Here is a 26,089-nt window from a genome sequence, read left to right as displayed (position 1 = left end):
TTGTGTGTTTATCTTGACACATGTGTTGGCAAGTCCTTCCTTACTGCGCAGATAGCTTTGTCACGGTGCTGCGTCGTATATATTCTTGACTGCGAGGCACTAATCGCTGACGTGCTAGCTTTGAGGTTTTGCCGAAACTTGATAAAAATTTCCGGCAATTCAATTGAGAACTACTCTGTGCTGCTTATATTTGCTGCAGCAAAGACCCGCGAGGGATGCCAGATGTTACGGATGGATAGTGAGTCCTGCACTGTGAGCAGGGCAAGGAACGAAGCAAAGAAGTGGTATGCCGCGAGAAAGAAGACGATGGTTGAATGGCAAACAAGACGGGACGCTAGTGACAAGGGGCGATGGACTCATTGCATCATCCAAGGATAGAAGACTGGGTTGAAAGAAGACATGGGAAAGTTAACTACTACCTCACGCAGTTTTTGACCGGGCACGGATGTTTTCGGGCGTACCTGCATCGGTTCAAACTAGACGACTGTCCGAACTGCCCAATATGTTCGGATGCAACAGAGGATGTTGAGTACGTCTTTTCCGAGAGCTCACGATATCATCAGGAGCGAGAAGAACTTGAGAGTTATCTTCAGATCATAGTAACTCCTAAATCGATTATGACGGCCTTGCTGACTTCAGAGGATGGATAGTGCGATGTCAGCAACTATGCAGCAGACATTATCAAAAAAGTCAGAAAAGGAGAAGAAGACAGAAGAAGACGAAGAGTATATACGTGTGTCTGCGTGTCTGTGTGTGTGTGTGTGTGTGACGCAGAAAATGAAGGATGATTATAGTACGGTCGTTCTAAGATTTTCCCTAATACCTCTTTCTCCAACAGAGAAACAAAAAACACACACACATACCCACACGCGCGCACATACACACACACAGATGATGCACCCAGGGATAAGAGAGCTGTTTGCATAACGCAAAGGAATGCGCACTTAGATCGCCTTGGCAGCAGAATCGATGAATTTATGGACTATGTTAGGGACAGGTACAATGTGCACAAACAAATTAAAGATCTTGCCCTAATCATAACAGCAAGCTATAAGAATCTCTGCATGGCAGACGAAAACTTACAGCAATGCCAACGCCCTGGAACTCGGGGGAGGAAAACCCAGACAACACCGAGTCTTAAAACTCGGAAGGCAGTACAAAAAAGGAAGACCTAACTACGCCACAGGATAGAAATGCAGGAAATAAAGGAAAGGATAATAATCAACCTAAAAAGGCAGCGTGACAGGAAGTCATCACAAGAAAGTCTGCAATTGAAGAAACAGTTGCAGGAGATCTTCTGATAGAGCTTAAACGCACAAGAGAAGTCAAAACCTCAGACATCTAAGAAGCAGTTAAAGCGGTACTTGTGAAAGGCGCCACAATAAAAGCACTCCAGGAAGAAAAAACCATTGAAATAATAAATCTGGACATGCTTACCTCAAAAGAAGAGGTACTAGAAGCACTACTGAAGGAAATTGGCGAAGATTATTTTAAGAAATTACGATAAGATCTCGGCGAAAGACGTATAGTGACATGCAGATTGCAGTGATAGGGGGACCAGCTCAGATAGCGGCTAGGATAACTAAGCTACAGAAGATCAGAATAGGATGGGTAAACTGTAGGATCCGGGTGGCTAACCCCAAAACCAAGCTGCTTAGGTATTATAAATATCTAGGTTTTGGCCATATCGGTAGAAACTGCACAGTAACTGAAGATAGAAGTAAGCTTTGCTTTAAATGAGGAAAAGATAGGCACAAAGCAAAGGAGTGTAAGAACCAACCCAACTGTGTACTCTGCAAAGGAGGCACAGGTGGAAAGAGTGACCACGCAGCTGGTAGCTATGCATGCTCAGTTTACCGAGCTGCAGTAAAAGCCACTGACAGACGGAGAAAATAAAAATAGTGCAACGTTCAAAAATGTTTATTTTTGTTTGTGAACAAAAGCTAATGAGTTCAAATTATATATATATTAAATTAAAATGGTGGAATGAGTGAGGGAAGTTCGGGTGAATAAATCAACGCAAAACACAATGAATTTCGCGGGAGAAAAAAGACGACTTGCCTCGGCGTAAAAACTCTCACGGAGTAGAGTTATTTTAGAAATAAGGAAATTATACAAAGAAAAGTGACTCTAGGATAGACTAAACTAAAAGAGAGAAACGCAATTACAATGTACGCTTATACAAAAAAAGAGAGACTCTAATATAGACAACAACAGAGAAAGAAACGCAAGTGATTTAATCCTATCGCCGCGAGGTACCTTCTTCGCAGAACGAGACGTGGACGGCGCGACGTAAAGCCCTGGCCGCACGTTGGTGGGATGCACCTTCCTCGGTCACAGGACGCCTCGATGTCTCGAGGGAACCAATCCTCGACCACGGGCAGGCCTTTTCAGCTCTGCCGCGTAGGTAGCAATCGCCGGGTGGAGATCGACACGGCGAGGAAGCTCGTACGTGACCGAAGTCCCAACACTCGAAGAACTCACACAATCCGCACACCGCACGCAAAATGCACACACACTACGCAACGCACGGTAATATAATAAAGAGTGTCGATCGTCCTGAAAAGGACGATGATGACGACTCTATTCGCACGCAATTTATAAAGAGGCTTTCGCAATCGCAAGTACAAAAGCGCAATGTCGACTGACTACTCGAGAGAAGCTGTCAGAACTGAACTGCACGTGCTCCCGCGCGCCGGAGCCCGCGCAAACGGGAGAGGTCCACATCAGCGCGCGCATGCGCTCAACCGGTCTCGCTGCAACTCTCGCCGCGCTACGGCGCGAAATTCAAAATTCCCCTTCCCGATCTTACATAACCCGAACAGATGCAGAGGAACGTAGGTCACAGAGTTGAGCTCTCACTCCCCTGACCGATGCAGAGGAACGTAGGAGCTAGGGTTGAGTACCTCTAAGTGCTCCTGAGACCGATGCTAAGGAACGTAGATAACTGAGTTGAGCCCAGACTCCCTCACTTGATGCAGAGGAACGTAGGTGTCCGGGTTGAGTCTGTCAAGAGGATGACCGGTCGATGCTGATCGAAGTAGACGACCGGACGATGCTGCAGGAAGCAGACGGCTAAAAGATGCAGAATGAAGAAGACGAGTTTGATTCTGAACCCCTGTAATGTGTCATGTTCAAACTGCATAAATATATGTCTATACGTGTGTACATGTACGAATGAGTATGTATATAAGAGTACATAAGAATATATATGCATGTATACAAATGACGCCTGTGTGACTGCAACCATTCACTCACACAATTAATGTACAACCGATCGTGACGAAGAAACTGGATTGCAAAACACGTAGAGCGCCGAAAATCAGAGCGAGTGTTCTAACCTCTGTGTCAGCACTCCTCGAGCGTGAACGACTACTGCAAGGCGTACGCGTCGATCCTTTGTGGCAAATGCAGATTGGACTACCGCGATATTTATCGTCTCAATTTTATAACCGCGTGAATCGGTACCGAGGCTTTAAAAACCCCGGAGCCGATCCACGCAGGGTCTTTTTGCGTAGTGACTTACTCCCAGGCGGTTGCGACTGATTCTAAGGTGAAGCGGCGGTGTTTGCTAGTGTTAGTGTTTAGAGCGTGCTAAATTCGTCCAACACCTTGGGAGCGTGCTAAATCCGACCCTTGGCATAGCATACACCAGAGAGCCCTTTGAATGCAGATACGTGCAACAGAGATCAGTACAAGCTAAGGACCGCTGAGTGAAATCTCCGGCGTTAGCAAGAGCAGTTGACCATCCTTACTTTAATTGGCCACGTGAACGCGTGTAGATCGTACTGTCAGCATCTGCCACAAAGGGTGATTAGAACCATCTGAAGTTCGCAGGATTATAATAATTGTAAGTTGTTAAGATAAATTATGGTACATTACAATTAATAAATAAATAAGACTAAACTTGCTAAAATACTACTGTAAAACGACAACATCCAAAGCTAATAATACAATATCATAACTCCGTCAAACTCTGTAAACCAAACGTCTGTGAATCTGGGCCAATAAGAACATAACAATCAATATAAATAAAACCCTTGTGTACCAAATTGATAATAATAATTAAATCTCAATCAGAACAAATAAATTCAAATCAACTTCGCAGTCACGACGTGCAGGTAAGAGCACATTACTTGTGGACAAACCATCAGTGTCCAAACACGAGGCGAGTTAAGCGGACATAACGGGGAGTCCGCGGGACACAGAAGTGTCACAAGCAACTTACCTGCAACGACCGTAAGTACAGCGGATACTCCCGCGTCAGCTAAACGTAGTCTCAGACAGAACACCGTCCGCTCGCAAATACGCGCCCGCGCAGACTAGTAGTGCGGGACATACTCAATTCTACAGTCCGCGTATAATTCTAGTAAAAGAACAGGCTTCCAAGCCGAAGCTAGTTCTCGCGAATAAATAATTATTTGTAAGACTCGCGCAGCCCGTCCTTCTATCAAGTACGGTCTTTACACCTCTAATCACCTTGATGGATAGGCGATTTATGGAAATGTCAAAGTTCTAAGGGGAAGCCGAAAAAGGCTAGTTAACGAGCCCCACGGAAGTATTGTTCAATGATAGTACCTGTGGGGATCCGGTTTCGGAGGGCCACTTGTGCAGAGCTTGCTCTGCGTACGTCACATATAAAAAATACACACATACATCTATACGGACATTTTCTAAAAACACTTGATTTGAACTTCTAACACACCAGAGAGAATTTTCTGGAAGTTTTGACGAAACTCAAAATTTTACTATTACAAAGCTTCCTGTAGGAGGAGGCAAAAAAGACAATTAATAAAATTTGGTACGTGAAAAATCAATTATTGGACAAAAAGTTACTAATTATTTTTAATCCTAAAACTGATTTTTTCGTACCAAATTTTATCTATTGGCTTTTTTGAAAATCGAGTCACTATGAAATTTTATTCTCAAATAAATGCAAACATTGGCCGTAAAAATTTTGGTTTTAGTTGAAAATGAGTGCGCAAGAGACCTTTGCAAGTAAGCCCAATTTTTCACTATTTTTGGCAATGATTCAAGTAATATACAATATATATGGCTCAAAATGTACAAATCTTTTTTTTGTACCGGATATGAGTACAGAATGTAAGAAATTGTGACTACGATATAAAAAGTTAAAAAATTCATCAGAACCCCACCTTAACTTTACACTATTGAACTTAACCTTCTAGTTTTTTATTTCTTTAATAAAAAAAATTATGTTGTAACCAATTTAATTCATAGGTTTACCTGGGCGAAGGATTTAGTGTAACTATTATAGGCTTCGAAATTAGTAAACAGCGAATATAAACAATTATTAAGCTGAATTGGAGTCGAAAATTGGAGAGAGCGAACTTTAATAAATAGGACTTTACAGACAAAATGAGTGAACAAGGATAATAACCTTCCTAAAAGATCATCCCCTAAACCAATTAGTGCAAAAAATATTTATTATTTTATAAGTCGTGAGGGGGTGAGACTTGATGATAATAGAAAAACCCACAAAAAGGATCGCGCGTGCCAATTACCGGATGCTGTACCGCATTACGACTCCCTGCTAGTATTTGATTTTTGATGAAAAACATCTTTTGGTTTGCTTGGCAGGTAACAACGACTGTTGGTGGCATGATGCCTGATGCGGAAACTACCGGCAGCCCCGTGACAACTCAGCTCTCTCTCTCTCTCTCTCTCTCTCACTCTCTCTCTCCCTCTCTGTCTTTCTCTCTCTCTCTCTCTCTCTCTCTCTCTCTCTCTCTCTCTCTGTCTTTCTCTCTCTCTCTCTCTCTCTTCTCTCTCTCTCTCTCTCTCTCTCTCTCTCTCTCTCTCTCTCTCTCTCTCTCAAAAAACAGAATAAGCTGTTCAATTTCTATAGATTATGTTCTTCAAAAATAAACATCATAACTCACATAATTATGAATTTTCGTAGGTTCATATAATACTGGAGAAAATGAAGAGAGAAAGAAATCGGATAAAGGATTTGTGCAGAAGTCGCGTACGAAAAATCAAAGAGCTTGAACAACGTATAGGAGAATTCGAAGGTGTAAAAATTAGGTACGTGACCTTTTTTGACGGATCAATCAGATAACAAATAAAATTCTTTCAAGATAAAGCGATTGAAACTTATTTATGTAGGATTTTAAGTAAGATTTGTGTATCCCTCCTTCCTATTGCATTCTTTTCTTATAAAACTTAATTATTTTTCAATAACATTCAAGTTCCATGTTTCACATCTGCCAGGCGTTTCGTGACGGCTCATTCTTTTAAACAGAAAACAAAACTATCATGTTGTAAAAATAAATATATTTACCCAGCACATTTGATGCAGTATTTTTGACGAAAACTAAATAGATGACGATTCACTTTTTCAAAAAAAAGAAAATCGTGGTTTGTACGTGGCGTTTTTAAAGGAACAAATGAAACTACACCAACATCCACGTCTGGTTTTGGTACAAAAGCGCTACCTGAAAATGAGATTTTTGTTTATTAATTAAAATTATAAAATAAATAATTAAGTAAGGCACACATATTCATTGCTTTAGAACTTATAAAATATTGATATTATTGAATGTTATAACAAACATTATGTTATTATCCAACAAAAATACTCATTTTTTAAATTTTGTCGTAAAGAAATACTAAAAATAAAAATCTATTCCACACATCTATGGTTTGAATGGAGAAGTAGCCGTTGTCACAGAAGCTTAAAAAAGTAGCTAGTTCAGAAAGTTGTTTCAAAATGCAGCTAATTCAGAAAATGATTTCAAAAAGCAGATTCATTTTTGAGAAGCAAAAACCCGCTATCACTTTGCTAGATTAAAAACCAGTCATCTTTATGCACGAGTTAATAATCAGTCATCCCAGACGACTTACAAATATCAAATTTTTCATTATTTTATCCCCGAAACTCTATTTATACCTTTCAAATGAAAGTTTGTTGCATTATATGGTTATCGAAATTGTATTGACAGGTCTGAAAACCTCTGCAAATATTTTTCGGCGGTTTCAAAATTTACTTAACCTTATTTTTCTATTTCACTCTTAAAATAGGTGATGACAATCAAGTGGTTTTACCTGCGGGACACTGCAAAATTCCTTATTACGCAGCTTTACAATAAGGTAAAAAGAGCCCTGCAAACGTGTGTTGCAAACGTCGCAGCTATGTTAATACGAGGAATCACTATCGATACGGCAAAGCCCAGAATGAGCAGAAAAACAAGTGAGTAAGCTTGGTTTTGACGGTGCTGACCTGTCCTCAAGTTTAAGGAACAAGTTAGCTAACCGTCAGCGTTAGCGCGAGAACAATCATCGCACCTGCACGCGCTGATTGGTTCAGCAACATCATTTAGGGTGCGCCGAAGAAGTCAGTTGCCACCAGGTCCAGGATCAGCCCGGGAGACGGCAACAGCAGCACCAACGTTCGTCCACCCAGGACCTCGAAAGGAGTGTGGGACTAAGTAAATAGTAGAGGGTACTAGTATGAGTTAGATGTCATGCGGTGTATCGTTCAAAATGCGTGTAGGTATTATAATTAAAACTATTGAAATGTATATACATCGTCGTATGTGACATGTGGACTGCAATAGTTCGAGCCCAAGAGAGAGAGAGATTTTTAGATTTAGATTTATATGTTTTTATTCTTGTACATTATGTTGTACATATTTAAATCTAGTAAAAATACAGATAAGATCAACAATTGTTGTGTAAGAAGTGATAGTGTGAAGAGTAAATGGAATGAGGTGAAATGAGATGGATGGGTGTGTATGTTTGTGTCATGTTTGCGTGTTTTCCAATTTAAAGAAATATGATTTAACTGTTTGTTTAAAGTGTGATATGGATAGTGTGTTGCGAAAGTGAGATGGTAGGCTATTCTAGAGGCAGGAAGCACTGATGAAAAATGAGTTCCTCAACGTCTCCGTTCTGAAGGACGGGATGTCCAAGGGGGTCACCTCACCTTTTACAGGCTTGAGCGTGACGTGGAAATCAAAATAGGCTAATAGGTAGATAGGTACGGAGGTGTTGAACATTTTCCTTAGAAAACAGGCCATGAAGTATTTCCTACGTCCGGCGGTGGTAGGCCATTGCAACTCACGCCTATAAGGGGAGATGTGCTCGTCCCTCCTTACACCGTAGATATAACGGATCCCCGTATTGACAAGCCTCTGCAGCCTCAAGTCAAGTCACAGTAAGCCAGTGAACAGTAATCGATGATGGGAAATAGGAGTGCATGCACCAAGTGTTGGCGCAACCTGAGGTTAGTGCTCTTCCTAAAAAAATAGAGACGGTACATTAAAGAGTGAGCACGTTTACAAACTTGTGTAACATGCTCTTTCCACGTGAGTTTGGAGTCTAGCACCAAACCCAGATTGCGCACCGATGATTCGTAGTCGACCCGGGCTCCCCCTATATTTATATAGGTGTTAGCAGTAGTAGGTAGAGCATTTATATAGTAGGGGGAGCCCAGGACGATTGCCTTAGTCTTAAGGACATTAAGTTTAAGACTATTTGATGCAGCCCAGCCCATTATTCTCTCGGCGTTAGCACTCATCCTGACAGAGCAGGAATCAAGCTCCTCGAGGTGGCATTGGCATCTGCAGGTCATCCGCATAGATTAGATGGGACACATCTGAATCTAGGCAAAAACCAATATCATTGATATACAACGCGAACAACAGGGCGCCTAAAACTGACCTCTGTGGAACACCGGTGTTTAATGGTAGAAAAGTTGAGAGCTCGTTGTTGTCACCAATGACGGCCTGTTCTCTTCCCGTGAGGTAAGATGCAAGCCAGCAGATGACCTGCTTGGAAAAGCCGAAAGAGGATAGCTTTCCGAGTAGCTTGACGTGACACACAGTATCAAACGCCTTGTTAAAATCAAATAGAAGTAGCAGAGCGACCCTCTTCCTGTCTATCCCAAGCCTGACATCATCAGTTAGCTTAATTAAGCCAGACTGCGTTCTGTGGCCAGTGCGAAAGCCAGTTTGGAAATTGTCAAGGTAAAGTCTTGTTTCAAGATATTCAGAGATTTGCTTGTGCACCAGCCACTCTAGCGGCCTTGGACAGGAAACAGAGTAGAGAGATCGGACGGTAGTCAGTTACAGCTGTTGGAGAGTTAACGTTGTTTAGTGCTCTTACGATCGATGATTTCCAGGCTGAAGGAAAGCATGCCTCGCTCAGAGACAGGTTAAAAATTTGACAAAGTAAAGGAGCGAGTATTGGCAGTGCATTGGAGATTACAACCTGTTGGATGCCATCGCTTCCCCTGGCCTGGGTGTTAAAGTGTGATACTGCAGCCGACACATCCGACTCCGTGATAGCCCTGAAGATGAAGTGTTCAGGGAGGTCCAGACTCTCCAGGGTTCGCAGATACTCCTCAACAGATGGAGCTTGAGGGTCATTTGAGATGGAACTAAAGTGTTCGTTGAGAGCATCCAGAGAGAACCGAGCAGGTGAAGGAGTTTTAGAAGTAGTAATACCAAGATTTTCAAGCTCTTTCCAGATCTCTGCAACGTCGGTCAAGGTAGACAAGCGTGAATAGTAGTAATTCAGCCTGGCTTCCTCAACCTGTTCATGAGCGTTGTCCTTTGCAATTCTATAGAAGTATAGATCCCAAGGTAAACGACTTCTGCGATAGCGCCTGTAGAGTCTGTTCCTTTCAGTTAAAAGGTCACGAAGAGCCGCGGTAAACCACGGGTGATGTTTACGTCCAGGTAACACAGTCTTTAATAGGGCAAGATGATTTATGACGTTCGTGATGTGAGCGTTAAGAATGGTAATGCATTCGTCAAGTGATGGCGTGGTTAAGGATGACCTGTCACATGCGCTAAGGAAGTCCCTTAGCTTCTCAGCACAGATTCCTTTGTAGTTTCTGTAAGAGTATGTAGCAGGTACGTGGCGTGGAATCTGTACGACGAGTGTGGCCGTGATAAGGTCATGGTCCGTTGATGAAAGGAGTGTCTGTCTTCCAGTATGAGAGCAGGCGATCCTGCTCATCAATTAAGCATAGGTCAAGCCAGGTGTCAGAGTCCTGTCTGTGATGGGTTGCACCATATGGCACAGAAGTGAGGGAGTTCTCATCGATGAAGGCCCTGATGAAATTGTCGTCTTCAGATGAAGAAAGCCGATCGGCATTAAAGTCACCCATGATGACCTTCGTGGAGTAGTTGTGCATAAGTGTTGTTAGTTGTTCAATGAAATTAGATCCCTGGATAAAGGGTGAGTGAGGAGGGCGATACACAACCCCCACGAAGATGGGCGATACTCCCTTAGCTGTGATTTCACAAAAAAGATACTCCGGCTTACCTGGCTTGCCTGACCATTCGCCGTCGTACATAACGCTAGCCTTCAATGAAAGATGAATGTAGAGGGCGACACCTCCACCGTTCTTCTTTCTGTCCCGTCTGTGCAAAGTGTAACCATCCAGTGAAGGGATGGATGATATCTTGTCACTTAGTCAGGTCTCAGTTATAGCTATTACGTGAAAGGGGGAACGAGTGGACAAGAAGAGCCTGATCATCTCAATGTGACCCGTAAGGGAATTCGCATTGAAATGACAGACCCTTAGACCCTCGGACAGAGACGTTTTAGAGGCAGATGTGGATGAGTTGGATGATTTAGATGGTGGTTTTGGTGGCATGATATGTGTGTATATTAGTGTGTGGTATCCATACTGGCTGTTGGCGGCGTACTGGCTAAAAAAGCCTCACTATCAGCGTCTGTAGAGATGATGGTGGCCCGTTCGCTGTCCTAGCCAGAACGGATGTAGACTCTCCCGTCCCTCACGAAAGAGCGGCATCCCCCCCTCTTCTTTGCCTCTAGCCTGGCATTTATACGCAGCTTGTGAATATCTAGAGGAAGCAGCTCGTTTATGTTGATAAGTACCTGGTGGCTTGGGTGGAGAACTCTCGCTTCCTCCAGTAGGGCAGCATCCAGTTCGCTAGTGTGGAGTTTGCATTTCCTGGCTTTGGCCACGATGATAGAGCGGGCCAGCGCACTGGAGGAGAGAGTGATAGCTAGAGGTGGTAATCTGCTGTCACCTTGCACATTGATGTTGGTTGCGTTAAGTCTCCCAATGATCCTGACGGTTGCCACATCCCACCTAAGGACCGTGGGATCCAGTGTAGCCAGGACGGTGTAAGCCAGGAGTTGCAGTGATGTCTCCTGGGTATAGGCCAGGCCAGAGATCACCACATTATTCGCCAAGCGCTCCTGCCTCCTCTTAACTTCAGCCAGCTCGCTGCGGAGGTTATTGATCTCTTCAGAGGCAGGAGCAGTGCTGATGTTCTGCTGCTCTGTTTCTGCTGCTCCTTGACGACAGCTCTAAATATTGTGCCTGCAGCTCAGAGATGGACGACTCAACATTGTTTAGTCGAGTCTTGAGTGCAGTCAAGTCGTCAAGGGCTTTGAGGCGGTTTTCGAGAGGGCCAAGCCTTTTCTCAATTCGTGAGACCCTTTCAGACACGGTGTTTTGCGCCTGCAGGGCCTCACTCTGGATCTTTCGAATTTCATCCAGCGCCGCGAAAATGTCCTTAAGGGCGATTGATTTCAACAGGTGGCTCTACGTGGTTTACTTTGAGGAAAAAATAGACGCCGTGAAGAATAGACGAAGCGAAGAGAAAGCCGTGCGAGTCTGCAGGTTAGGTTACAGCGACATATGTTTAAGCAGAAAAGTAGCGTTGAAAGAAATTGCAACCTCCAGTGATATTATCTCACGTTGAAGGTTGCAGAAAAGCGCATGCAACGATCTACAAAACAATAGGCCCGAAGGCAGGGTGAGGCAGTAAGAGTGCTATGAAAAATGAGCAAAGCGGAACAGGTCTAGTTCTAGGCTCGATTCGGATCTCCGCATATATAAACTAGCTAGAGGCAATGCTCACAAACAAGTCGAGGAAGCCAGGCTGAATTATAACTATTCACGCCTGTTAACATTGACTGATGTTGCTGAGATCTCGAGAGAGCTGGAGAAACTTGGAATTTCTGCCACCAAGGCCCCTTCACCATCTCGCTTTAGCACAGATGAACTCAACAAGCATTTCAGCTTGATCTCCATGATCCGTTAGCTCCTGCTGTTGAGGATTATCTTCTAACCCTGGAAAGTCTTGACCTCCCGGAACAGTTCGAGTTCAGCACTATAACGGAATCGGATGTGTTGACTGCAGTATCGCACTTCGACACTCAGGCCAGGGGAAGTGACGGAATCTCTCAGGTTGTCATCTCAAAAGTATTGCCAGTTCTCGCTCCCCTACTAAGTCATATTTTCAACCTGTCTCTGAGCGAACCCTGTTTCCCATCTACCTAGAAATTGTCGCTTGTGCGTGCACTCAACAAAGTTAGTTCACACGTTATACAAGTGTGTAAGCGTGCTCACTCGCTAATGTACAGGCTCTACTTCTTCAGAAAGAGTACCAATCTCAGGTTGCGCAAGCATCTTGTGCAAGCGCTCCTATTTCCGATCATCGACTACTGTTCTCTTATATACTGTGGCCTGACGCAGGAACTCGACTTAAAACTACAGAGGCTCGTGAATACAGGAATTCGGTACATCTATGGTGTAAGGAGAGATGAGCACATCTCTCCGTACAGGCGGGAGCTGCAGTGGCTAACCACGTATCATACGTAGTGGCCTTTTTTGACTTCCGCGTCACACTCCGGCCTGTGAGGGGCGAGGTGACACCTCTGGAAATACCTGCTTTCGCTACGGAGACGCTGAGGAACTCGTTCTATATCAGCGCTTCATGCTTATGGAATAAACTGCCATCACACATCAGAAACACTTCATCCACCGTCACTTTCATAAAACTTGCTAAGGAACACTTTTTTCAACTTGAAAACACATAATTCGTACACACTTCACGCACAAGCAAACACCTACTTTCTCGCTCATTCCACCTTCACCATCGCCACACTCTCACACTATACATACTCTAAACATACCTCAATCTATTGTTATTTCTCTTCTTACTTTGTAATGCTTTAAACTTACAATCGTACAATATAATGTACGCAAAATGAAACTAATTAATCTCTCTCTCTCTCTCTCTCTCTCTCTCTCTCTCTCTCTCTCTCTCTCTCTCTCTCCTCTCTCTCTCTCTCTCTCTCTCTCTCTCTCTCTCTCTCTCTCTCTCTCTCTCTCTCTCTCTCTCTCTCTCTCTCTCTCTCTCTCCCAAGACTGTATCGGATAATAAGCAAAAACTTATGGCATGGGGTCTTGTTTTAGATAAAAGTAAGAGAGAAAGAAACGTACCAGCCGGATAGCCTGGCTGTACCAGACCGAGAAAGAGAGAGTAGCAGCCGACAGGCGCCGCGCTATACGGCGCAAATCACCGCCAGCTCATCACTACACAATCAGCACCACACACACACCATCGCGCGGGAATGCCGATACCCCGTATGTGGCGCGACCCCTGGGTGGCGGATAGGGGAATGCTCATCGGCGCGACGAGGTATCCTCAACTAGCCAAAGGGTAGAGTTGAAACAAAATTAAAGATCTCGCCCGAACCATAAGAGCGAGCTATAAGAATCTCTGCATAGCAGAAGATAACTTACAGCAGCCCCTCCCGGGCGCTGGCTTCCATGCTAGCGCCCGGGAACACAGGGGAGGAAAGGTTTGATAGGGGTAGTTTCTAGGGGTTAGGGGTAGGTATTTAGGTTATTAGCTGGCGTATGGTGTGTGGCTTAATTATTTTGAGAAAAAATAAAGCGATTTAACTCGCTGTTCCCAGGGTTAGGCTAGTTAGACTGCTTGTGGTTTGATAGGGGTGGCTTCTAGGGGTCGCATGGGTTTAGGGGAAGGTGATACAATAATTTCCGCACCTGTAGCTTAAACTTGATGCTTTTTTAAAGAGTTTAAAAAATATCATGGCTCTACGATTAAAAATGACGCGTCGCTCGAATTTTGTCCATTTTCTCCCACTGTGCGCCGCTTTCCAGGAAAAAATGACAAGACGTAATGAAGGATTCGTACGTGCTAAGGTCGCAGGCGTACACATTTACAGCTGCTATGCTTTTCCTGACCCGTTAATAGAACAATTCAAACAACTGTTGGACCGGATAGTACAGGATGCTGTAGGAAGAAAACCTTTACTGATAGCAGGCGATTTCAACACCCAGGCAGTAAAGTGGGGCAGCCAAAGGACAAACGAAAGAGGACGAGTGCTATTAGAATGCTCACAGGGATGTTCTTAAACATTTAAAAGAGGAGACGAAGGGTCCATCATAGATCTCACGTTTGTCAGCAGTTGCCTGATTGGCTTAATTAGATCGTAGATGGTGAGCGATCATTACACAAATAGTGACCACCAAGCGGTAATTATGGAGATAAGAATATCAAAGCAGAGATCCAATGGGAGAGCAACGAGGAAAAGAGTCGGTTGGTAAACGAAGGATTATAATACGAAGACATTTCTGGTGGCTCTAAAAGAAATACAGCTGTTTGGATCTGCAAATGATAAGGTCGAGCAGGTAATGGGAAATATTACCCGAGCCTGCGACGCAACGATGCCAAGGAGGGCCCCCAACAATAGACGACCGCCAGTATACTGGTGGGATAAAGAAATTGACGGGGTCCGCAGCGAGTGTCATCAAACTAGAAGACAGAAACAGCGGGCCAGGAAGAAATACTGTAAGACTGGTAGAGGTAAAGAAGTATTCGACGCCCGAAACAAAGAAATGTAGAATGCTGAAAGGATACTCAAAATAAAAATCCGAGAGAATAAACGACGGTGCCTTAAAGAGTGACAGGACAAGATTGAAATAGATCCCTGGAGGTAACTATACCAACTTGTGATGAATAAGAAAAATGGAGGTTATATTTCCTATGCTGAAAGCCCGGAATTTCTGGACCATATTGTGAAACATAAACATGCATGTAACGGGGTTTCCAGGAACTAATTCGCACAAAAGTAAAGCGACGAGGAGGATTCGACCCCACGCCCCCGAGATCTCAAGGCGCGTGCTCTAACCACTGAGCCAACGACACACTACCCTGCACTCGCGCCGACTAGCTCTTACGGGCGCTATCCCCGCATGTATATATATATATATATATATATATATATATATATATATATATATATATATATATAAATAAATAAACATTGTAATATTCGGATTGCTTGTTACTTGTTATTATTTTCTAATTAATATTTAAACTTACAAAATTGTAAATAGTCAAGCATATTTAATACATAATTTTATAATGGTCATTAATTGAAGGAGGCAAAACAAAAATCGAACTGTAATAATATAATACTAGCAAGGAACGCTTGCTTACAGTGAAATACCCTATACCTACTATATATATATATATATATATATATATATATATATATATATATATATATATATATATATATATATTGTAACGCTGTGCCTCCCAGTACAGGTGCGCAACACTTGACGCCTTGTACGCGCCAAGATTTTTCATTAATCGCGGGATTTAGCGTAATCGCCGACGTTTGGGAGAACGTGGGGAAAGAAGGAAGAAGTAATCACACACGTTATTAAGTTGTATTGCACGAATATTTGGCCCAGCCCTTCCCTACAACGTGGTGGCCGTAGCCGCCCACGCACAGAAGCCACGCAGGGCTCGCCTTCACACCTCTACTCTCATATACACGCGCGCGCCTCGAAGCTCTCGCCTCTGACGTCGCGCAGTCTGACCCGTCTGCTCTCTCTCTCTCTCTCTCTCTCTCTCTCTCTCTCTCTCTCTCTCTCTCTCTCTCTCTCTCTCTCACACACACACACCCGAATTTCGGATCGGCGCAACCCGCTCGAGTAGCTACGCGGCCGGCGCGCTCTCTCTCTCCCGTATGTATAAGCGCGAGCACCGCGCACGCTCACCGCGGCATCGTCGGCCAAACCAACGCGGTCCCCTCTCTCTACTCTCGGGCACGCACACACGTAGCTGCGCGCTCACCAACAGCTCGCGCCAGCGGTCCCGGCCCGGCGATGCCTGAACCGACGCCGGCGTAGCTATCTGCTTTCCCCCCTCTCTACTCTCTCTCTCTCCCTCTTCTCGGAGCTCGCGCGCACAGGCTTTGCCTCGCGTTGGCAGCAAGCTCGACCTGCTGCTACCGAGCAGCGAGGATTTCTCGGACGCCTCGATGCCTCTCTCTCTCTCTCGCTCTCTCACTCACACACTCTCCCGCGTTTCTTCTGCGCTGCGCTTCTCTCTCTCTTTCTCGCTCTCGCGCACGCTGGCCCGATGCCTCGCGTGGATGACTTCGAGGTGTGCGCCCGCACCGCACACCGCTCTCTCGTCTCGCTCACTCTTTCTCGCACACACCCGCGGCTCTCTCTCTCTCTCTCTCTCTCTCTCTCTCTCTCTTCTCTCGGCGGCCTAATGGCTCGCACCGAGAGTATCCCAAGAAACCAAAAGGTTCTTACCTGGTGTAGGAGAGACGAACACTAGTCACCCGTCCCCCAGTGGAAGCCTCGCTAGCCCAGGAGGTGCTGGCTTCCCGTACTCTTTCTCTCTCTCTCTCTTCCTCTCTTCCTCTCTCTCTCTCTCTCTCTCTCACTCTCTCTCTCTCTCTCTCTCTCTCTCTCTCTCTCTCTCTCTCTCTCTCTCTCTCTCTCTCTCTGCAGACTGGGGAATGAAGGCCTGGCTCCCGTTCCGGCTTCCTTCCTCTGGCTGAACGGCTGGACTGTCGTCCCCGGGGAGGGATCTCTTCCTCGGGGCGGTGGTCCAGGTCGTGCCGCTGCTGCTCTCTCACTCTCGATCTTTTCTCGTAATTCACTTTCGCGCGCTCTCGTCACGTCGAAGTGTTATCGACAGGGCTCGGAATGGAACTGCCGAGCCGCTCTGCCGCGCGCGCGCTCGGCGTCTCGCCGTCGGGCCCGGCTGATAACGTAGCCCGATTGGCCGCGCGAAGCGCGAGACGCGCTAATTGGCTGCTCGTCTCGCGCCAGCTCGAACCGGCGAGCTCCCCCCTTGGGTACGTCGGCCAGCGAATTCCACGAATTCACGGGACGTAGCTCGCGTCCGAGAAAACGCGGGCCTCGCTGGAACCGATCGCCTTTTCTTCCTCGCATCGAGTGAGGTTGCCGCGCAAACCATAACGCGCGATTTGCTCGGCTGCGACGTACAACGTCGTAAAAAAAATATATATATATAGAGAGAGAGAGAGAGAGAGAGAGGGTGGAGCATTTTAATCTATTATGCGGAATATCTCAGATTTATGGTTGGATACAGAAAAATGTTTTAGACAAAAGTTGTAGAGGTCAAAGGGGGTCAACTTTTGGTACCAATAACTTTGACCTTGATCTTGTTTTTGAAGGTCATTTCAAGGTCAAGATCATTTTTTTTAAATAGGAAGACCTACTTTTGACTCCGGATTTGAATAGTGCAGAAAATTTTACGTTCCAAATGATATTTTGAAGAAGCTCACGGAAGGTCATATGAAGGTCAAATTTATGAAAATTGTTAAATAATGTGTGTTAGTTCGGAATAACGGTTTGAAACATCAAAATGTTTTTAAAACACGTTGTCAAGGGTGGAGAGTTTCACTTTTTGGTTGCAATTGACCTTGACCTTCAATTTGGTTCTCAAGGTTATGTCAAGGTCAAAGTGATTTTTCAAGCCAGAACCCCTGCTTTTGAATTCAGATTTGGTAAAAATAAGAGAATGCTCGTTGGAAATGCTAATCAAGGTCATGGTAAGGTCGTGTCAAGGCCTATTTACTGTGCACTTCAAAAGTTAAAAATAAATATTTGAAGGTCAAAAGACATCAAAGACCTTGAACATATGTCTAATTTTGAGGTAAAAATATCTTTATAAATGGTTTTCTCGCGATTTTGGATACTTATCCGTTAGCCCGCCGCTCAAGCACGATCTCTAACACGGATAGTAATATTTGCACAGGTGGTACTTAGATGCACAACTACGAATATAGCAATACCCTTATCGAACCGTCACCGTCCGATAAGACTTCACGGTGATTTTTACTCGCAAGATCCAACTACGAAGACGGCTCGCTAAGATTATTCAAAAAATATTCGAATATTTTCTCTCGACGTGCAACCCGTACTTGAACGGTGACGGTTCATTTATCTTTATACAGTAGTTAATTTTGTAAAAATATAAAATGGCTGATTACCCCCCAAATGACATTGTGGACATGATTATGATTTTAGGAGAGTACCGAGGTGTTTATGTTAGTGCAGCCGCACTTTACGCTGAACGTTATCCAAATAGGCGACATCCAACTTACGTTACCATTCGAGATCTAACCAATAGAGCTCGAAAAGGACGATTACATCGTGAACGTCGTCACCACGAGTATGGAGAAAATGACAATCGTGTTTTAACAGTTCTCGCAGTCGTTCACCTTCATCCTCACATTAGTTCTCGAGAAATTGAAAGACAACATGGAATACCAAAATCAACAGTTCTTAGGATCCTCAAAGCCCAAAGGTATCATGCTTACCACATCACATTAATTCAAGAACTAACGCTTCGGCATTTTGCACAACGTCTTCAGTTTTGTTAATCGGCATTACAGCATCCAGAGTTGTTCACATTTGTTAAGTTTTCAGATGAAGCAACTTTTAAAAACACTGGGGAACTAAACAGACATAACTGTCATTACTGGGCAGATGTGAATCCACTTTGGCACAGAACAGTTGATAATCAACATCGTTGGAGTTTAAACGTTTGGTGTGGAATTGTAAATGGATATGTAATTGGTACTTATTTTTTTAACGGTAATGTCAACCAACACAATTTTTTGGAATTTTTGAGAGACCATTTATCTGGCTTGCTTGAAGATGTCGATTTAGAGACCAGGCAAAGCATGTGGGTGCAATTCGATGGTGCACCACCACATTTTGCACGGATTGTAAGAACCTTTCTTAACGAACGATACCCAAAGCAATGGATTGGACGTGGAGGTCCAGTTGTATGGCCTCCTAACTCGCTTCACCTGACTTTTACCTTTGGGGATATTTGAAAAACACTTGTTACGAACAGCAACCAACGACACGAGAAGACATGATGGAACGCATACGAACAGGTTGTGCAGAAATTCCAAGAAATGTCTTGCTTTCGACGGTAAGACATTTTTTTAGAAGAATTCAACTTTGTATCGACGCAAACGGACGTCAGTTTGAGCACATACTCAATGGTTAGAAGTGAGAGGCAAGGGGACTCACGTTAAACAAGCACCCCAGTGAGAGGCAAGGGGACTCACTGTAATAAAGCACCCCAAAGGAAACATAATCCTATTACGTCTACGTCGTTGTTTCTGAGTAACGCTAAAAATAGGAAGTAAAAATCTTTGAGAAAGTCATAGGTACTTGGCTGATTTTCTATCTTTAAAAAAATGTAAAATACCAAGTGAGAAAGATTTGTCTTAAAAAAATTGTTGAAATATTCCGGTTACAAAACTAAATCTCGGACCATACTCGAACTTAAGAAAGGTCCATTCATGCGTTTTTTATATTTTATGGCTCGCTCGGATTACGACGCGGGGTGCAGCGGCACGTAGTGCGACGCGGACTTCTTGGAGGGTCTAGCCATCTGGAGTCTGTCTGTAGGGCTAGAATAGGACCATTGTTTTAGGCAGTTTTCCTGCATCGCTATGCACCGCCGATATGCGCTAGGAGTTTAGTCTGCGACAGAATCTCATAGAGTCTAGATGTGCTCCGTACTCCTTCTCTCTGCTACTTAGAATAAAAGTCTTATTTAAAAGAGAATATACTGAGTTTAATATAAATTATTTCACCCATTTCCAATAAAAATAAATGGATTTCATGTAATTTTTTTATATTTTAGGCAAATTTTACCTCAGAATTAGACATATGTTCAAGGTCTTTGATGTCTTTTGACCTTCAAATATTTATTTTTAACTTTTGAAGTGCACAGTAAATAGGCCTTGACGCGAGCTGACCATGACCTTGATTAGCATTTCCAACGGGCATTCTCTCATTTTTACCAAATCGGAGATCAAAAGCAGGGGTTCTCGCTTGAAAAATCACTTTGACCTTGACATAACCTTGAGAACCAAATTCAAGGTCAAGGTTATTGCAACCAGAAAGTGAAACTCTCCACCCTTGGTAACGTTTTTTAAAAACATTTTGATGTTTCCAACCGTTATTCCGAGCTAACACACATTATTTAACAATTTTCGTAAATTTGACCATCATATGACCTTCCGTGACCTTGTTCAAAATATCATTTTGAACGTAAAATTTTCTGCACTTTTCAAATCCGGAGTCAAAAGCAGGTCTTCCTATTTAAAAAAATGATCTTGACCTTGAAATGACCTTCAAAAACAAGTTCAAGGTCAAAGTTGTTGGTGCCAAAAGTTGAACCTCTTTGACCTCTACAACTTTTGTAGTATCCAACCATAAATCTGAGATATTTCCCATAATAGATTAAAATGGTCCACCCTGTATAATGTTTAAGACTTATACGAGGACTTATATCAGTTACTTGTCATAAAAATGCCAAACTGTGTCACAGTGTTCCAAAAAAGGAAAAATTTGCTGAAAAATCTATGTATGCCAAGGTGTGCAAACGTGTGCCAAAGTGTGCCATTTTTCCGAATTTGAACACTTTGGCACACAAGCCATTTTCACTAGAGTAGTGAAAAAAATAACTTACCAGGAATAATGAATTGTAACTTAGGTAATGTCCATGTCTGCGCCATAACCGATAATCTACATCTCTGATTTCCCATCACATCTGCTACTAAGCGTTCAGCAACTTCCTTTTGAAAAGTCAAAGTCATTCGTACTCTACCATGAGACCACGCCTCCTTTTGCTTTGAAATAGCATGTAGCCATTTAATAATAAGTGCTGTTGAAATACTAAATGGTAGATTACCTACTATAAAAATGTTAGGACATTCATCATTCCATTCTTTTTTATCTTTGAATGAAAATACGTCTTTTGTGTTAATACTCATTATATCGTTATATATAAGTGTCATATCAACATCGCTTGCAGAAACAATACTTTCCATAAGATCTAAAATAGGTCTAAACCGTTGGTCTTTTTCTACAACAATAAGTTTCTTCGGATTCTTTTTTAAAATTGATCTGGTAATTCCGCCTGGCCCAGGTCCAACTTCTAAAACTTGTGAATTGTATATTTTTCCAACTGACTTGACTATTTTATCTGTTAGTGCTTCATTCATTAAAAAATTTTGTGATAATTGCTTGATAGCGGAAAGTCGATAAAGTTTTATAATATCTCGAATAGTTGGTGTTGGAGGTAATCTTAATGAAACCATTCTTTTAAAATCTTACGTTATTTCTGTGCTTTCAGCTACTATTAGTAACAAATAAAACACAATGAATAAAAGTTTCACTATCTATATATCAATTACTTTTTCTGGTTCATTAAAATCATCTAAAAAACTTTCTTGTTTTATAGCCCACATAGTATAAGAATAAATTGAAACAACGAAAACACTTAAGGTTGCTCCTAAAAATCGATTTCTGCGACGGATTTGGTTCCACTTTTGAACTCTGGTCAAATTTTGATGGTGTATCCGTTGCATGTATTCTTTTTGTATATTTGTGAGCTTATGACTTTCTTTTTCAACGTTGATTTTTGGCATACGTTCTCCGTCATCCATCATTCAAATCTGCAAATTTATTTTATGTTAATACATTATATGTTTTTATATCCATGAAACTGATAAAAAAATGTAATTTAACGAGAGAATAGTATGGCACATTTATACAGATCTAAAACAAAAAAACCTTCATTTATGAAACCTTAATCAAATTTTTTGAAAAAATAACTAATATAACTAAAATTTTAAGACAAAACTGCATGCGTAGTTTTTTTACATAAACAGTGTGATTTTCAATATCATTATTATAAATTTTCAATTTATATAATCTTTAAAAAAGTAGATTCATTTGCAAAACTTCAAAAATGAATGAGAAATGGACATAACTAATTAGAAATTTATATAGTTGTGGTAAGTTAAGTTCAGCTCTGAAACCTTTTATTACTATTCTTGCTAAATATAAAATCTAAAAAATTTGAATAAAAACTAAGTGCATGCAGACATAATTTAGAACTTGAATTTTGAAAAAACCGCTGCCAATTCTTTGGCACTTAGCTTCCTCCAAAAACTGTATAGTTTCAATAGATAAAATATTGTTGAAATATACAGTATATTAATGATTTTTAAAATAATTTTAATCTTAATTATTTTACTGAAGGAGCACCTGTCACTATATCAAATCATAATTTTCATGAAAAATTTTGAATCTCAATATCATAAATACCATAGGGTCCAAATAACCTCATAAAATCATAAATTTTCTTAAAACATTCTGAACTTTAGTTATAAGGTTTAATAAAAATAGTAATTTTCAGTTATACAGGGTATACATGGTGAGAAACAAAAAATTTGAATTTTAATACCCTTTAAACTACTTGGTTTCATAAGCTGCAAAAAAAACTTATCCGGGGTAAGCAAAAGATCTATCTTTGCCCAGAATTGAAACTTAATTAAATCCTTTTTACTCCCGTAATCGTACGACATCGAAAACCTATTTTTTTTAATTTTTTTTAACATCAAATAGATATTGTCGTTTTTCATTGTCATACATTTTTTCAAAACGTTTGACAATTTAGTTTTCGAGATATTAAATTTTTTCAAGAAATCATCTTCTTTATCATAATAATTTAACGGAACGGTCGATCTGGAAAATCTTGCGGAAAAAATAGGCAATTTTACACTCTTTTAGATACACTATTGTTGAATACATTATATAAATCATATCATTAAAAAAAAGCGAAAATATTTTTTCAAAACGAAAAATGTCTATAAGATGGCCATGAAATGGTCAGAATCATAAAAAAATCCCGAATTCGGAATCAGAAAATATATATGTGTTCGAAAGATTAGATGGTTACGCCGAGAGAGAGAGAGAAGCAAGAAGGTTCGAGAGGCGAGCAGTTATCGCTCGAATTCGAACTTATTAGCCTGCTCGCGCGGCACCGAAAAGGGCGTTGCCATGGTAACGCGCGCTCGCTCGCTCCTACTCTCTCTATCTTTCTCTCTCCGCCTGTTGCGCGAGCGGCCTTCTGTCGCTCTCGCTGATTGTATAGTCAGTACGTATTGCCGAAACACTGTGAGCGCACGTACTCGCCTCACAGTATCGTCCGTAACAATATCGTTTGTTCACGCGTCGGCAATTTAATACTATAGCCTTCATTTCTTTTTCGTAGTTTAAACACTTGTAAATACACTCTATCCTTCAATAAATATGAAAGCCTTTTCTTACGGCATATTAAACTCAAATTAACGGTTGAGAGTGTTTTTGTTTATTGCTAACTTGTCCTTCGAGATCCGCAAGTATCTAGCATTAGTTCGACAGACTATAAATAATATGCATGCCAAATTTTATTACGATCGATCGCGTAGTTCCAGAATTATGACAGTATACGTACATACACACATACACAGCCATCCGCACAGACATTTTCTAAAAACAATTGATTCGTAGTCCAAACACCTCCAAATGCGTTTCTACGAAGTTTTAGCAAAACTAAAAATTTTGCTATTACAAAGTTTCCTCTTAGGAGGAAGCAAAATTGTGTTGTAAAGCTTCCAAAATACGCCACGAGGTATTTCGTATTTCAAATGCCAAAAAAAACTAAAAGTCTAATTAACTTTTTCTTTCGGTAAAATTATTAACTAAACTTGATAGAATAGCGCTGTGCTATTTATATTGATAGATATATAAAATAATAAAAAGTTTATTGGTACTACTTAGTTTTAAAGTTAGCGCTAAGATCACGCTAAGATTGTGTAAACACCCATTCGTATTTCAAAACTTGTTAAAAAACTAAAAGTCCAATTGACAATTTCTTTCGATAAAATGATTCTTTGAATGAAACACTATTGCGCTCTGGTCTTAATTTTTCATTGCACGCTTTATTTAAAAAGTTTCATGAACCAGAAAAACAGTGTTTTTTAGCTCCTACATCCCCTAAATGATAAGATTTAATATAGATCATTGAATGTTAATAGTGTTACTAACACAAATTTAACTAATAATAGTTGGAAAAATTTGTACAAATAACCATTTGTCGTAAAAATGTGATTCTTAATTTTATGTAAATAACCTTCAAAATCGGCTAGGTCTCATCAAATTCGGATAATTTGTTTACACGCAAGACTTATAAAACCACAAATATTGACAGTTTCTTTAATTAATTATAATAAATGTACTTTTGGTTGCAAATACGTCTAAAAACGTTTTTTGTAAAGCATAATAAGTGGTAAAAATTTAAGCCAAATAGGTAGATTAGGTAGAGAGCTAATATACATAATTCCATGTGAATAAGTGATTGAGTGAGTGAAGGGTTCTTTAATTAAAAACACATTATTTTGCGGTAAAAGAAAAGCGCCCTTGCTGCAGCGTAAAAACCCTCACGGATCAGAGGGAAAAGCCTCAGCAAGTGTAAGCTTTATTGAAAATAAGAAAAGGAAATTATACAAATAAAAGACAAGAAAAGTGACTCTAGAGAAAAAAAACTTATCTAAAAAGACGCACGCAGAAACGCAAAGACGCGAGGTACCTTTGACGCACGCAGAGAGCTCTCTTACCGCAATATCGCAAAGAAATAAGCTGCAGTTGAAGAAGACGGTAAGCTGGCCTCGTCGTAGTCTGCCGCTGCTTCCGTCCTGATTCCTGAGGTCTGGAAGCCGGGCCTGGGGAGCGAGAAGATGGTCCTCAACCGTGTACCAAGCGCGCCCCGACGTCTCGGGGAGCCAGACGCTTGGCACGAGGACAACAAGGTGTTGCCGCAGCTCACTCGCCCTGGAAGGAACCACGTCAAATTTCCGCAAAACGCAAGAACACTAAAGCACGACGAAGTGAACAGTGATTGCTCTTAGAAGAGCAGATCTCAAATTCACTTTACAAAGCAAACGTAGAAAACCGCAAGGAAGCCAAACGTACGAGTCGTTTGGCGGTCTTATCAGCAGTGAGCGCGCGCGGGCCCTTCGTGCGCTCGCGAGCGGGGTCGGCGGCGCGCGCCTCGACGCATGCGCGCACGCTGCTCAACGTCGCAACGAAGAGCGCGCAGCGGCGCGAAATTAAAATACCCAAACCCGCATCTACACTACTTAACTGATTAAAAATGACCTGAACACCAAGTATTTGCATGGAAATACAAAGTCATGATCTCATTGGTTTGAACAATTATAGATTCTGTGCTAATATGTTATTGGAATGCTTGCTGAATTGATGTCTTGTAACAACGTTGCAGGCACTAAATTTTTGGTTTGTTACATCATCAGCAATAAAACTATCAATTTGTACAAATCTTTTGTCCTATAATTGTACAAATGTGTAGGAGTAGTGTGGCTTCCTTTGCGCACACACTCCTTTATATATATATATATATATATATATTTATTTATTTATTTATATCAGAGGGGTGGTTCAATAAACTTGACACAAACATACAATTCACTCTGAACACTCTGAAAGACTTGACACGGTATCACACACAAACACGGTCCGCTCTCGTGAACTGTCGAGGACAGACTAACTGCACTCGCTGTTCTCGCGCTAGAGAGGAGAAAAGTCCCGTCGCTCGCAGCGCCACTCGTTACGTACGAACGACAAAGCTGCTCTCACACTCCCTCCCTTAGTCGATTGTAATTCTACTAAAACGAATGTTATATGCATATCAACTAATTTTAAAACTAAGAACCAAATTTACATTAGCATAGAAAAAAATTTAACTATTGAGTACAAAAGTAAATCTAGAATTTAGTTAGATAAGATATCTATTTTGATTTTTCTTGGTTTGATTGATTGGATCTTCTTTTCCTCGCATAGAGTCCATTCATTAGTATTCTGTGAACATAAAATCATATAACTATTAGTTCATGTAGTAATTTACATTAACCTCTGAATGATTTGAAGACAAGTAAACTCTTTCTCGGCTAAGGGTAACTCTTTCTCGTCATAATATCGGCTGGATTCTCTTTAGTGGGTATCCACAGGACTTTAACCTTTTTCTCATCAACGCACTGTTTTATGAAATCGCCATGAGATTCTGCCATGGGATTTCTAGTTCTCGTTTCTTCTCTGAATGTTAATTCCCTA

At 41.7% G+C, this 26,089-nt stretch overlaps 2 protein-coding genes across 15 annotated transcripts in view; one reads left to right on the top strand and one right to left on the bottom strand.

Annotated features, from left to right (window-relative positions):
* LOC100116230 (dimethyladenosine transferase 1, mitochondrial) overlaps positions 1-26,089 on the bottom strand; it is a 141,509-nt gene that overhangs the window by 30,184 nt on the left and 85,236 nt on the right. For all 13 annotated transcript variants that reach the window (XM_032601439.1, XM_031921622.2, XM_031921625.2 and 10 more), the window contains 2 exons: positions 20,601-21,588; positions 6,305-6,458 (listed from right to left, as the gene is read on the bottom strand). In XM_032601439.1, the coding sequence (XP_032457330.1) occupies positions 6,305-6,458; positions 20,601-21,231 (785 nt within the window). In that variant the 5' untranslated portion in view covers positions 21,232-21,588. The remainder of the gene's footprint in view (positions 1-6,304; positions 6,459-20,600; positions 21,589-26,089) is intronic.
* Positions 5,901-26,089, top strand: part of LOC116415941 (trafficking protein particle complex subunit 11-like) — a 48,736-nt gene continuing 28,547 nt past the window's right edge. Inside the window, exon 1 of one of the 2 annotated variants that reach the window (XR_004226471.1) lies at positions 5,901-6,048. The gene's annotated coding sequence lies outside the window, so the exon portion shown is untranslated. The remainder of the gene's footprint in view (positions 6,049-26,089) is intronic. The other variant, XR_004226472.1, reaches the window with a different exon arrangement.

The sequence above is a fragment of the Nasonia vitripennis genome (genome assembly GCF_009193385.2).
Source record: "Nasonia vitripennis strain AsymCx chromosome 1 unlocalized genomic scaffold, Nvit_psr_1.1 chr1_random0014, whole genome shotgun sequence".
Classification (NCBI taxonomy): Eukaryota; Metazoa; Arthropoda; class Insecta; order Hymenoptera; family Pteromalidae; genus Nasonia; species Nasonia vitripennis.
Note: the sequence above shows the minus strand (reverse complement) of the source record. Positions and strands in the feature narration are given on the sequence as shown.